Genomic DNA, 15,508 nt, shown 5'->3' with positions numbered 1-15,508 from the left:
AAGACCTACTTAATGCCCAGCCAATATTTCATAGAGTAGGACATTGAAAGATATAAAATAATCCCTGGTCTCAGAGTGTTTATAATCTAGTTTGGGAGCTAACCCATCTCTATGAATATATGAGTGCATATCACTCAGTCTGCAATAACCACACGTAAATGGATACCATTTGAAAGATTTTCTGGTATAGCGTGGGAACCAACCTATGCTAATTTATTGGTTCAAAGAATGGATTTTAGAATCTGGCACACCTGCTCTTTGACCTTAGATAAGTAACTACGTTTCTAAATCTCAGTTCTTACTTACCATTTTGTAGTATAGATTAAATAAGAGAATGTATATATAAATTTTTTACCACAGTTATTATCACATAACCTCTCTGTGCCTCAGTTTCCTCATCAGTGTAATAGATTAACAGTACAATTGACCTTTGAACAACACGGGAGTTAGCAGTGGAACATCCTTCTCACAGCTTGTAGTTGGCCCTCTGTATACAAGCTTCCTCCCTAGCTGTGGTTCTGCATCCGCAGATTCAACCGACCATGGATCATGTAGTACTGCCGTACTTAACTGTTAAAAAAAAACAAAAACAAAAACATGGGTATGAGTAGACCCATGTAGTTCAAACCCACGTTGTTCAAGGGTCAACTGTACTTAACCTCATAGAGTAACTTTAAATAAGTGAATAGAACAGTGCTAGGAACATAGCAAGTGCCTGCTAAATACTGTCTGTCAGTAATGGTAGTAGTGGCATTTGTGGGGTCATAGGATACTGGAGTCGGAAGGGAATTTAGAAACAATCTAGACGAAGTACTTCCAAAATAGGAAAGCTGAGACCCAAGAGTGGTGAAGCCCAGCTCCTGATCCCATTACCTGTGCTGTATCTTCTAGGACAGTGGTTTTCAAACTGGCTTCAAGAGTCCACCTAGCCTCTCTGCTTTTATTATTTATGTGTCTGGGTTTCTAAATAAGACTTGGCTTGAAAAAACAATTGAGCTTTTAAAAAAATGTTTGCAAGCCACTGCTTTAAATCAGCATTTGTGGGATATGATTTGAGAACCATCCAGTCACAATCTCTTAGGGTACGTGTTAAAAGTATAGCTATCAGGGCCCGCCTCAGAAATACGGAATCACAGCTTGTGGAGATGAGATGTAGGAACGTTAATGTTTCTGACTAATATGCCAGGTGATAGTTATTTGCATAGAAGTGGCAGGACCGCTTAGGCCATAATACTTACAATATTGGGTTGTTTCCATGTCTGAAAAGAAGCTGTGTTCCCATCCTTAGCCTAAAACTCATAATTTCACTAATTCAAGCAACAACATGAGTCACTTTTGAGTTTTATGGATATAGATAATCACAGCCTCTCTCTAGAGAACAGTGGGGCAAAAAAGCATCTTCAAGTAGGTCAGGCTTACCGGGGTGTTTGAATACCAGCTCTGCTATTACCCAGCTGTGTGACCTTGGACAAATAAGTCCCTAGACCTTTCTGGGATTCAACTTGTGGTTTTGAAAATGAGGAACTAGGACATGATCAATACTTAGTTCTTAATCTAGGATTCATAAACTTTGAAATTCTTGCAAATGGAACTCTAAATTATGCCTACGTGTGCCTTATGTGTGTTTCTAAGAAGAGCATGTATAACTTTCATCTGCTTCCCAGAGACGTCTGTGACACCCAAAAAGATAAGAACTACTAAATCCGATAACTTGGGAGACCCTTTTTAGCTCTGAGATTCTTTTATTCCATGGAGATACTTTTTTTAGCTGGTACCTTTTGGAAGGATTCAGTTATGCCTTGACAAAAGGAGGTTATATCGAACAAGAGGATCTGGTTTCTTTGCAGACATAACTTTGGTACATTTTATTTGAGAAAAAGAAAGTGGGTTGAGAGTACCTTTTTACCTTGCTTTTCATAGTAATTTCTTCAGCCGAAATCATTCCTTTGCCCATTCTGCCAGTTCCTCCTTTGCTTTAGGTGGCACCTTGCACTGTGCCCACAAACATTAAGTTTGTTTGCTTGGGGTGATTCTCATGTCACAGAAGCACACGATTTATGACTTTACTGTCATTTCCTTTTAAATTTCTTATTGGACACTTTTTAATGCCCCTGCAATCCCCGTGGTTTTCGTTTGAAATCCTTCTGGCATGTTTACTCAGCATAATAGTTCATCTATTTACAGAACATTTTGCTTTGTTTCCAAAAAATGTTGCAGGACTTGTTTTAAATGGCAAACTCAGACCTACCTAAAGAAAGGGTCAAGTATCTGGGAAGGGGATGAATGAAACTCTAAAAACTTGTATCTATGGGATGGTTCAGCTGTAGCTTTTAATGATTTTTAAGTGTTAATTTAAGGAGGAATCCAAATATTGAAATAGTTCAAATTAATTTTTCCTTTTGTTCTTCCTGCTGTTCCTTTCATTTGTGGTATTTTTTCCTTCATTTGGGGGAATTTAATTGAATATGACTTTGTTGCTTTTTTAAAAACCTTTTTATCTTTTACTATCTATTGAGTAATTATTTGTCTTCCTCAAAATGTTTAAGGCAGGTTGCTGTCCCAGCCCCATCTTGTAAAGGTGAAATTACTCTGTCTTTTCAAGGTCAGTCTACAAATCAGTAGAGTAGAATTAAAAGTCAAGAATTCGTGGTTTTCCTGGTCTTGAAGTAGGCACTTATTTTAAGTAGATTATATTAATACATGACTCTTAGAGTTTAAAATAATGGAAGATTATAAAAATATACTTAGATAACAAATTTCACACTTTGAATGGACAGTTTTGAATGATGCGGAATTTTTATTCTTCTTCAAATACGATGTTCTTTGGATATAATTACCACTGCCTTAAAATGGAAGATTGGAGTCTCTGAGACTTCCCATTTCTAGGTGAACTCTGAGCTTTATTAAGCATATCTTCTCTTTAAAAGCAGAGGTCTCATAATTTTGTTTGACCCTTGAAGAACAATGGTTTGATAGCTGGAGAGTTTTTAAAGTTTATTTTGATTAGTTTGCAATATTTAGCATTTAAATTTCTCCTGTGGTCAGTAGAAAATTCTTTTCTCTGTTTTAAGCTAAATTTAGGACTTATAGTATGCAAAGAAAGGACAGAAGCGTATTAGAAATAATAGTAGTAAAAACTGACAAGTAGCGGGCTATGTTACCAAGCATGTCAATCTTATCATAAAGAAAAAATTGTTCTTCCATTATAAGATAAACCACTTAGGTACAAAATCTCCTGCTCCTTGACTTTTTAAAGTAATCATTATTGTGTGAGTATCCATGCAAAGCACTTTGTATGGATTTTCTCTTTTAGTCATCACAACCCTAGGAGGTAATTATTTTTACCAACAGCTTATTGATTAGGAAGCTGAGGCCTGGTGATGGTTAGTAACCTGATGATCCTCACCTGGAAACAGGGAGCTGAATAGAGGTTTGAACTCCTAACTGCCCATCTCTAGAGCATAAGAACCCAGTTCATAATTTATGATGTTTTAACTTAAGATGTCAATATCAACTGCAATTTAAGAATTAGCATTCCATCCTCTTGAATTTTATTTCCTAGGTAGTGGTCACCTTATCTTATGATTAGGAAGCAGTCGTATTATAGAAGTTCAATTAGTACTACTTAATTGGAATCCACATTATAAAGTGTGTCTATGAAATAAACCAAAAATGTTTTTAATCTCTTCTATCTGAAAGGAGAATGAGGGTCATCTAACTTCATTTAGATATTCTTCACCGAGAAAATATGACCCAGAAAAGTCTTTGAGTTGTCATGTTAATTTTTTCTAAATCACTAATTGAGTTGTTATCAAAGGAAAAAAAAGGGTAATTAACTTGGTTAGTTAGATTTTTAGTCAACATTAACAAAAGATGGCTTATAAGGAGAAATAAAAAGACAAAAAGCTGGGACTTCCCTGGTGGTGCCGTGGTTAAGAACCCGCCTGCCAATGCAGGGGACACGGGTTTGAGACCTGGTCCAGGAAGATCCCACACGCCGCGGAGCAACTAAGCCCGTGCGCCACAACTACTGAGCCTGTGCTCTAGAGCCCGTGAGCCACAACTACTGAAGCCCGCGTGCCTTGAGCCCATGCTCCGCAGCAAGAGAAGCCACCGCAATGAGAAGCCCCCACACCGCAATGAAGAATAGCCCCTGCTCGCCGCAACTAGAAAAAGCACGCGTGGAGCAATGAAGACCCAATACAGCCAAATAAATTAATTTTTTTTTTAAAAGGCAAAAATCTTTGTCCTGTGTTATTTCTGAAGACTGAACAACCAGCATTACAGTAAGCTGCTGCAGGAGTGAACTGGGATATTTAAAATATAAGCGTAGAAGGTTAGGTTTTTTGCTCTACAGCAGTGATTCTTAAACTTCTCTGGGTCTCCCAGCACTCTGAAAACTGGACTCTTTCCTCAGAAAGGTTCACATATGTGCAACATTTTATGTAGTGTCAAGGGAATCATGAGTTATTACTGCTGCATTTTGATTCTTATCTAGAACTTGGGAGAAACAACTGAGACAAGTGTGTCTCACTAAAGATGTCCAAGAAGCCACTGATTTCATGAGACTTGGAGACCTCAATGATATTTGAATCATGAAATCCAAAGATTTTAGATAAGTGATCTAGAGAGGGAGTTAAATGTTCTGACTTTGAGTTCTTTTTCTCCTGAGTCCAAATACCTGCAGGGTATGGTAGGCAGCCAGTGCCTGTTTGGCTTGCAAAGACTTTTTCTTGGCTGGGTTTCCGGCATTTCTACATGCCATTCTCGTATGCATTTTACCTCCTCATGTCACTGAGTATGGTCAGTCCTTAAGACATCCAAAAAAAGATAGCAAATGGGCCCATCTAGTAGTAGAGTGAGCCCATCACAGAGTGACTTGTTTTTGCAGTTTTATGCATTTAATGAGCTGGCACGGTACTTACATCCTCACACTCCACACCACAAAGTTCATTGGACCTTTGGAATAATTGGACCTTTGGTAAATTTTCCACCAGTTAGGTTCTATTTTATTTTATTTTTTGCCCTGAACATATTTTACAAGAATAGATTGGTTTTTTCAAAATCTGGAGCCTTGGTTATGTATCCATTTCACCCTCCCAACAGTATGCTTCCCTGGAATCTAAACCACGTCTCTGCTTTTTCAGCGTACGGTCTCTGTATAAATATTTAATACATATTCAGTACTTTCCTAATGGTGTTCTAAACTGCCCCCAGTCTCTATTCTCTCCTTGCTCCAATCCATCCCTCCAGACTCACCTTTCTAAATTGACAGTCATGTTCCCTTCCAGCTTAAACACCTGCAGTATAGCACCACTGCTTAATTCCATGAGAAAGGTAAATCAGACTGAATTTTTCATAGTTATCTACTTCACCCTCTTCATCTTACAGACGAGGAGCAGAGGTTTCACTGGTCCCACTGGAACTTGTTCCACTGGAACTGGTCGCGCTGGACCTCACTGCCTCCCTCTTGGCCTCCTTGGCCCGACATTTAGGTCCCTCACTAATAATGGCTTTCCCGGGGTATTTCTTACCTCCTACCTGCTAGAGCCTGAATGATCTGTCCCTGGTCTCCCATGTCTTTGTCTTTGCATATAACCCTATACCTAGAATGTCCCACTCCCTTGCAATTAATAATAAATACTCATACTCATTCATACACCATGCTCAAGCACTAAGTATTTTAAACAAGTTATATAATCCTTGTTTAGTCTTAATAGATCCACTAGCTCGATTCTATGATTCCCATTTTACACATGTGGAAATTGAGGCTAAAGAAGATTAAGTAGTTTGCCTAAGATCTCTGAGTTAGCACGTGGCAGGACATGGATCCAACCTGAGCAGTGTGTCCCCGGGACCTGTGTTGTGAGGCCTACATCAAACTAACTGCTTGGAAGGAACAGCTTATCTTCCTAGTTCTAGGTCAAAGGCTCCCTCTACTCTTATCAAATTTCCACAGTGCTCAATATACATAAGAGAATTCTGTGCTTTCTGAATGCTATTTAACATACTATAAATGCTTGGAAAGTAATATAATAATTCATGAAGCAGCCATAAAAATATACAACTTGACTTCCTAATTTCTCTTCCAAATGTAATTGGAAACAAACCAATGCAAGCCAAGAAAGTAATAATGCGGAGACTGATCTGTAGATAACTGTGCTGAGACCAGCGCACAGCGCCAAGATTTGTATCCTTACCTCCAGTAGGTACTCCTGATGACTGTGACCTTGGGATGCCAGTTAACCTCTCTGTTTTCTTCTGTGAAACAGGCTTAATAACACATATCTCTGGGGTCGTGATAGAGACTGTGTATGAAAACTTAAACTGGAAAGCATTTTTCAAAAATAGTATTACTTTTCAGTTCTACCAGAAATTAAATATCAGTAAATCAGTTTAATGCAGAAATTATTATTATATACCCCCCAAGTGGTAAGGTGTGGAGATTTCAGTGTGCTGGTCAGAGAACTTCTTGTAAGGTTTCTTTGCACCAATTTTTACGTATAGATTACTAATAAAACAGAATTGGCCAGCATATTGCTTACATTTTTTCTGCCCTTTCGGTACATACTCAGATCCTAAGTTATCTGAATACCAGTTCGGTCAATTCTATGTTTATTTTCTGATAATGTTAGTTGTGCTTAAGGACGGCTAGATTGTCGAGCAGCTTGTGTTCAGAACACCTGCCACTTCTTGCCATGTTTCTCCATCTGGAATGACTTTCATTTACACGGTTGGTTCATAACAAAACAGAATGTTGCTGCTCGTTCTGATTCCAGCTCTTAGGTCAGCTATGGCTTCCACTGGGGCTTACATAAAATAACAAGGTCCGGTACGTGGGCCTCTCACTGTTGTGGCCCCTCCCGTTGAGGAGCACAGGCTCTGGATGTGCAGGCCCAGCGGCCACGGCCCCCAGGCCCAGCCGCTCCACGGCATGTGGGATCCTCCCGGACCGGGGTACGAACCCGTGTCCCCTGCATCGGCAGGCGGACTCTCAACCACTGCGCCACCAGGGAAGCCCAGGACTATACTGTTTTATTGGGGGTGGCATGAGGAGGGCTGATGGTGAGCCTCACAAGTGGAAAATATCTAGGACAAGTGTGCAGAGAGTAGATAGATGAAAATATGTAGTTGAGCTAAGAGGCAAGGGAGGCTCTGCTGTCAGAGACCTGAGTTCTAGTCCAGACTTAACACGTAGTAATCGTGTGACCTTAGTCAAGTTTCTTGACCTCTTTGAGCCTTAAGTTCTTCATTCATTAAGTAGAGATAGTATGTGAAAGGGATTCTGAGGCTTGGATGTGATCATGCAACATAAGCCCTTGATAAGCACAGTGCCAGCACATCATAAATATTTGGTAAGTGTTAGGCTGGAGGCTGAGATGAGTGGGAGATGGTACCATTGGAAGTAGAATGGTAGCATGCACAGTGGGATCATCTACTTCCTTGGCTCCCCTCTGACTGCTTATGCCTTTAACTAGATTCTTTTCTCACCAAATTGTTCTCAGATTCCAGAAGCTATTGGCAAAGCCAAGAAGAAACCATCTGGATTGTGTTCTGGGAGACTTGTCAGAGATGACCTAGTCTGGCAAACATGCACAACATCCCAGCTTACTATGGGGAACAGGAATGATTTTAGAGACAGGATAAAGGGGAAAATGAGTCCACCAAGGCAAGGTAGACCCATTGAGGATATAATAAAGCAAAACCACTTTTTTTACATTGTATATTATTTTAAGACTCAATGGGCTAAGTCAGTTTATACATATTATAAACGGGCCATATGATACAGATGGAAATTTTATCTGTGCTGGAAGGGTGAGATGTAAGAGGTGGTACTATATAGAAAAGGAGACCAGTGAACCTAGAACTCTGTAAGTTACCAGGATGTGTGCCTTGGAAGTCAGTTGACAGTATGGCTCTCAGTGAAGAATATGGATTGATTGGCATGTTCACTCATCTCAGCTCATAAATTGACTGTCAGACATGGGTACTTTTATCTCCACTTTACAGATGAGAGAAACCAAAGTACAGTTTAGATTTGTTCCAAATTCCCTGGTTCTAAATCAGGTGCTTGTTCAACTTATTGCCACAGTGACTGGTGGAAATGGGTTAGATCGTCTTTGAAAGCCTTTAAAAGAAGCTAGATAAACACTTGAGGCAGCTCAAACGTTCAGCACCAGCTAGGTGGATTAAGTTATACCACAGAACTGAATCTTTCTAAATTAATTAAGTGATAAAGCATTTGCCACTCATAAGTATCATTGATCTTTTGAAATTTCGCAAACATTTTTTTCTAGGATCAACGTAGAACAGTAGTTCTCCAACTTAAGCGTACATCAGAGTCACCTGGAGGACTTGTTACATGAGATTCAGTAGGTCTGGTGTGGCCCGCGACTGCGTTTCTACAGATTCCATGGTGATGTTGATATATCACTTGGTAAACCACTTACAAGAAAAATATACTGTGTTACTGATCCTTTGGAGGAACAAATAGGAATATAATCCTAGAGGGAAATTTCAAGACCACAGATGGAAATTGAAATTCAAATCATGTTTCCAAAACTCAGTAGATTATACTTAGCCACCCATAACTGAATTTGGAGGAAAAAAGATTTGTATTATCACTTTATTTCTGGAGAGTGCCTTTGATTGCAAAGGGAAATCAAGAATGAAAAATCACTATATATGTAAATATTGAAATTCAGTAGTAACTAAAAGCATAATAGGTTTGTAGGTGTTTTTCTCCAAACCACTAAAAACAATATGACTGATATGTATGGATTTTCTTACAGATATTTTTTTCCTTTTTTTTTTTTTTTTTTTTTTTTTGGTCTCTGTAGGTGGCAAATCTTCCAAAAGACTATAAGATAACCCTCAGATATGTCCCCGGGATGGACGTTTTGGTATGTAAACTGTACATTTCTGGGTTTCATTTTGGTAGCTGACAAAAGAGATGGGATCATTCATTCATATTGAGATAGGAAATTATCTGCCATTTAGGAGTTTGCTAATTGTCAGAATTTGAAGAAGGTATCTTTGGAATTTGACTTACATATTTTTTTTCCTCAGGCAACTGCTAAACTTTAGTTTTGGATGAGCATTTCAGCACATGTGTCTTACACCTGTACTCCCAAAGTAAATAAGATCACCTTCCTTAGAGCTAGCCACTGATTTCTCTCTTTCCTTCAGTCTTCCCCCAAAAAAGGCTTGAGTGTAAAATTATGTAAATTATTTTCATACCTGAAAAGGTCCTATATAAGTCTCCTGTTTAACTTGAGTTAATTTGAGAACACAAATGTTTTATCTCTGAATTTATTTGCAATGTGATTGATTCTTAAAGCCTTACAATAAAAATATGTGGCTATGATTATAGGTACTCCTTTATTACTGTAACTAAGCAATTTTGTTTTTCTCATTACATAGTATCAGTATTCATACATAAAGAAATATTTCCAGCATAGGGAATAATGTAATGCCTGTGTACTCATCACATAGCTTGTCAAATGGTACCATTGTGCAGTATTTGCTTCAAATGTATTTTTTAATATTGAATTATGATAAATATAACTAAAGCCCCATATATGCCCCTTTCCTATACCCATTAGTGCTCACTTTGTCTCTTAGGAATAAGTATTCTGAGCTGGAATTTTTCATTCCAGTGCATGTTTTCAAGGCTTGACCTGAAGATACCACCCCCTTGGAGCTGTGTTGAGTGCAACAGCCCACAGTAGCCCTGCTCTAATACTTTGATTGCAAACTGTACATCCATTCATAAGATACCAATTTTTTGCATATTTTATGTTAATGCCATTATACTGCATGTATCACTTTGCAACTTGCTTATATTTTGCAACATGCCTTTGACGTATAACATGTTCCATGTTGATGCATTTTAACTACTGTATTGTTCCTTTGAGTTAATTTAAAATCATTTGCGTTACTCTCTGCTCTGCAACTTGACATCTTTCCATAACTTAACAAAAATACTTATTACACATCGACTTTGTGCAAGTTGTCTTAAACTTTGAGTCCTTTCTGTGGACGAGTCCATCAAAATTATTACCAGTTCAAGTATGTTAAGCACGCCACTCAGTGCTGTGTTTAAAATGTCTTTCAAAGACTATAAGGTTGTCATTTCAAGAACATTCTCTTGAAAGGCATATTTCTTTTCATTCGTTTATACTAAAATATTTACTCTCTACTACGTTCCTTAGAATTCCTTAGAACATGTACCTTCTTGAACAAGTTATCCTCTTTGTTGACCTAGCAAGTCTAGGTCAATGTCCTATTGAATTAGGAGAGTTCTCTGGAAATAATAATGTAACATTGTAGCAGCCTGAAACTTAATTAATCATTTGCTTACTCACTCAGCAAGTGTCCGTTTAGGAAACACTATGGAGCTAGCACTTTATGAGACACTTTAAGAAACATATACATCAATTAGCCTTATGTTCAAAAACTTTAATAATAATGGGCGGGGGCAGTAGCTGGCCTTTTCATAATGCTTTTCTATTCTCAAAATGATTTCATGTTTTTAATCTCCTTGGTTGATCAGAAAAACCCTGCGAGGAAAGCAGGATAGCTACTGTGATTCCTATTTTACAAATGACACCCTGAGCTTTACAACCCAGAAGCATTTTGCCCAAAGTTAAACAACTAGAAAGTGATAGAGCCTTAAAAAGAAACCCTAGGTCATCTGACTTTTAACCCTAAATGTGGGTATCTAAATAATTATAATAGCAAGGAAAAGTGTTCTAAGTGAAGCATCTAAGTAATAAAGATGCACCCTGCTCCTGACTGTAGAAGCACTTAGGCCTGGGACTGCCAAGCTCTCTCAAAGAAATCACGCAACTCTTTGAAAAACAATGTTAAACTGAAAATAGCGAAATAGATTATTTTGTGCTGGTATAAATCATAGATTGTGCTAAATCATAGATTTCAGTATCGGTTATTGATAACAAGAGCTAAACGTGTAAAAATAAAGCTGATTCATTGCCACCTATTTTTTTTTTTTCTTGTTTCTGTAATTGAGAAAAGTCCGCTATTATTTGGTCTTGGCACACTGTCCTGGCACAACTGGAGAAACTCTGTTCTTGGCTACTGCCGTTGGCAAGAAAAACAAGCCCGTGCATAGGCCTTTGGGTAGAAATAGGGGGTCTTACGCTTTGTTTTACCTTCATTTTAAAATGTTAGTTTCTGCCAAGACCAGAGGAGTTTCCCAGTGGAGAGGCCCCTGATTATTTGTCAGTGGTCAGAGCCCCAGCTGCTGTATCTTTTGTCTTTAAACAACAGAGGGTAGAGTGGGAGCCAGTATGGGTACCAGAAAGATTCTCTGGGGCCAGAGCAGTAAAATTCTTCCAGAGGCACTAGGCAGAAGAAAGCAATAGGGTAGAATACACTTTATTTTTTGCTTTTGTTTTAAAAATAAGCTAAATACTCCTGAAAAGGGGAGGTTACTTTTCTAAGGGTCTTTTAAGAAAATTACCCAGCAGATTGTCTCTCACAAATAGCAGGGTGTGATCCACTGGTTGGTATTTAAATTTAACAATAATTACCAATTTTATTTTAAACTCTTTGAAACTATAATAGTGTCAGACTGTTAGGATTTCCTTTAAGTTCCTAAACTAAAAAATCCTAAACATTTCTGACCCTTTCCACTTACAAGTAATGTTATTATAGAAAGAACAAAAACTGAGTTGCTGAATTTGGGCCACACATCTGCTGTCATTCTGACCCCTCTAAAATGATATAAACTATGAGTTGCTTGTGGTATTTGAGTAAAAAAATTCATCCCTTTTTAGTTAAATTACATATTTATCAGTTTTCTTCTAACTTTTTATTTGAAAATACTTTCAAATTTCCAGAAAAGTTATAAGAATATTTAAAGAACACCCATATACCTTTTAATACAGATTCATCTATTTTTAACATTTTGCCTCATTTGCTTTACTAAATGCTTGCTTTCTGTGTGCACATGTGTTATTTTTCTAAACCCGTTGAGTAAGTTGCATACAAAATGGCTGTTTAACCCCTAAAATACTTCAGTGTGTGTTTCCTAAGGATTTTCTCTTACATAACCACAGTATGGTTGTCTGCTTCAATAAATTTAGCAGTAACTAAAATACTTCAATCTATTGGCTGTATTTCAATTTTGTCAAATTTTTTTTTTGCATTTTTTTCCCTCTAGTACAAGATCTAATCTAGGATCATGATTTGCATTTTAATATCATCCATGATTGGCAGAATAATGGTCCCCCAAAGATGTCTCATGCTGTGACTATATTACCTTCCATGGCAAAAGGGTCTTTGCAGATGTAATTAAGGATTTGGGGATGGGGAGAGTATTCTGGAGTATCCAGGTGGGCCCAGTCTGATCACATGAATCCTTATGAGAGGGAGGCAGGAGTTTAGGGACCAGAGAGAAGATGTTACACTACTGGCTTGGAAGATGAAGGGGCCACAAGCCAAGGAATGCAGGAGATCTCTAAAAGCTAGAAAAGGCGAGGAAAGGGATTCTTCTGTAGAGCCACTAGAAGAAACACAGCCCCTGTGATCACCTTGATTTGAGCCTAGGAAGACCCATTTTGGACTTTGACCTCAAGAGCTATAAAATAATAAATTTGTGCTCTTTTAAGCCCACTAAGTTCATGGAAACTAATGCATCGTGTCTCTTTGATCTTACTTTAAGACTTCCCAGCCTTTCTTTGTCTTTATGACAATGAAATTTTTGAGTTATACAGCCCTCCCCTTTCGATAAAATATTTCTCTTTGAAACAATTAATGTTTTTTAATGATTATATTCAGAATAAGCATTCCAAGCCGTGATGCTACATTAAGTGATGACGTGTCCTCAGGTTATCACATCCAAAGGCACACAATGTCCATCTTCTCTTGCTGCATGTTTTGATCTCCTGGTTCAGGTGTTCCACCATTTCTGTGTATTTACTCATTAACAACTAAGAAGCAATCTTTGGGGAGACACTTGAAGACCATGTACAGTTCTTCATCAAAATTTCTCTCGTGGATTTAGCATCTATTGATGATTTTTACCTGAACCAGTCTTTACTGTCTTGTCAGTTTTTAATCATTATTCTTTTAAAGACAAGGTTAAATAAGCCATTGGCCATACATAATGTTATTCTAACAATATGCCTCCCAGCCATCTTCCCTCTGTAGCACCCTTCCTGTACGATTTTACTATCTCAACTGTCCCCACCTTCTTTTGCCTGGTTTGCTCCCTCTGGGATATTCTCATCTCCCTCGCCATTCCAGGATTTATTATGCAAGGTTTCAACTCTTCTTTAGAAGACAGGGTGGTTCTTCTTTAAAAAACAAAACAAAACAAATACACCTGATCATTTTACCCCTCCTCTTCATAAGATTTGAATGGTTGTTCTTAGGAAAAGGAGCTCCTTAAACAAGGCCTCCAAGGTTCTCGTGATCTGGCACCTTTCCAAATTCTTGTTCAGTCCCTCAACCTCACATGTTCCTTGCTGCCACTGTTCCTTTCCTGCATGCCTTTCTCTGTACCTAGAGTGCTGGTCAATCCTTTTGTTTAGGTAACTCCTGAATCTTTCATTTTCTTTTTTTTTCCTTCTATGGTTTTCTTTTTTAATTGAAGTATAGTTGATTTACAATGCTGTGATTGTAGCAGAGATTGCTCTGCTGCTGTACAGCAAAGTGACTCAGTTATACACATATAGACATTCTTTTTTTTCATATTCTTTTCCATTCCATGGTTTATCCCAGGAGACTGGATATAGTTCCCTGTGCTATACAGTAGGACATTATTGTTTATCCATTCTAAATGTAATAGTTTGCATCTACCAACCCCAAATTCCTTCCCCCACTCCCCCTTGGCAACCACAAGTCTGATCTCTATGTCTGTGAGTCTGTTTCTGTTTTGTAGGTAGGTTCATTTGTGCCATATTTTAGATGCCACATATAAGGATATCATATGGTATTTGTATTTCTCTTTCTGACTTAATCACTTAGTGTGATAATCTCTAGCTGTATCCATGTTGCTGCAAATGGCATTATTTCATTCCTTTTTCTGGCTGAGTAATATTCCATTGTATATATGTACCACTTCTTTATCCATTCATTTGTCGATGGACATTTAGGTTGTCTCCATGTCTTGGCTGTTGTAAATAGTGCTGCTCTAAACATAGGGGTGCATGTATCTTTTTGACTTGTAGTTTTGTCCGGGTATATGCCTAGGAGTGGGCTTGCTGGATCCTATGGTAGCTCTATTTTTAGTTTTCTGAGGAACCTCCATGCTGTTCTCCCTAGAGGCTGCACCAACTTACACTCCCACCAAGAGTGTAAGAGGGTTCCCTTTTCTCCACACCCTCTCCAGCATTTGTTATTTGTCTGACTCTTTCATTTTCAATGTCACTTCTTTAAGGAAGCCTTCCCTCTCCTTGAGGAAGCCATATCCTCCTATTAGAAACTCTTTTCATAGCACTCCTCAGAGTAGTAGTGCTTTCGTTTATTTGTGGAATTTAGTTGATAATCTTCTATTCACCTGTAAACTTCCTGAGGGCAGGCATTGTATAATCTTGCTCTTCTATCCTCAGTGTCCAACATATGATAGGCACTTAATAAATTATCTGCTGAAAGAAAATGAAGAAAGAAGGAAGGAGGAAAGTGCTCTAACATGTAATCACTTGTAATTTCCCTGAGGCACCAATTGAATAGAATCTACAAGATTTTGATGATGAGGCGAATAACTGTAACTCATCACACATTATCTGCACCTCAATGTCACACTGTTATCTTCTTTTAGATATGTGTGCGTTTTGTAAAAACTCTTAGGTCTAAGAGCTGTATCATGCAATTCTGAGGAATCATGGTTTCCGTGAGCCTTCTGTTACGCTACTTTTATTGAGTCATTTCCTTAATCAAGAACCTTCTCATTGTTCTCAGCGATTGAAGGCTGAAAGCCAAATTCCTGAATCTGATGTTCTTGACCTTCCCTAATCTTGCCCCACCAAAACCACTTCATCTTAATACCTGTTCTTCCCCAACACAGACTCGCCCCTCCAGCCAGATGCATCCCTGCCTCCTAGAATCACCTTGCTTATTCTCAATTCCAAGGCTGCCTAGTACTACTTCCCTTTGCTAGGAATGTTCTTTTCTCCCATCCTCTCATCCAAATTCTACCCACAGAATTATACAATACCCTGGGGCTAAAAGCATTTTAGTGGTCATCCGCCTCCAAGGTCACCTTAAGAACCCTCTTTCTCATAAGACCATTTCCTAGTGTTCCAGACCATGCTCTCTTCCCCATATCATTTGGCCACTAAAAATTGACATCACCCCTATTTTGTGCTTCTGCTTGATGCTTGTGGGGGACAAGTAGTCAGCAACACTGATGTGGTATCTGCTCTGTGGACCTTACCTTTTAGTTTATTATCTCTGAATTTCTATAGAATTTGTCCAGAAACAAATCATTTGGGGTACTTGATCATATATTGCTTACATAGCTGTTTAAAATCGTATGCGT

The 15,508-nt window shown here is 38.3% G+C and overlaps 1 protein-coding gene across 3 annotated transcripts in view; it reads left to right on the top strand.

The window, feature by feature from the left end:
• Nucleotides 1–15,508, top strand: part of KITLG (KIT ligand) — an 88,854-nt gene that overhangs the window by 40,240 nt on the left and 33,106 nt on the right. For 2 of the 3 annotated variants that reach the window (XM_060025334.1, XM_060025335.1), the window contains exon 3: nt 8,841–8,903. The exons of the other annotated variant lie outside the window; for it this stretch is intronic. In XM_060025334.1, the coding sequence (XP_059881317.1) occupies nt 8,841–8,903 (63 nt within the window). The remainder of the gene's footprint in view (nt 1–8,840; nt 8,904–15,508) is intronic. 3 annotated transcript variants of the gene reach the window in all.

Source organism: Delphinus delphis, chromosome 11, assembly GCF_949987515.2.
Source record: "Delphinus delphis chromosome 11, mDelDel1.2, whole genome shotgun sequence".
Classification (NCBI taxonomy): Eukaryota; Metazoa; Chordata; class Mammalia; order Artiodactyla; family Delphinidae; genus Delphinus; species Delphinus delphis.
The sequence above is the reverse complement of the archived record's forward strand: the minus strand, read 5'-3'. Positions and strand labels throughout refer to the sequence as shown.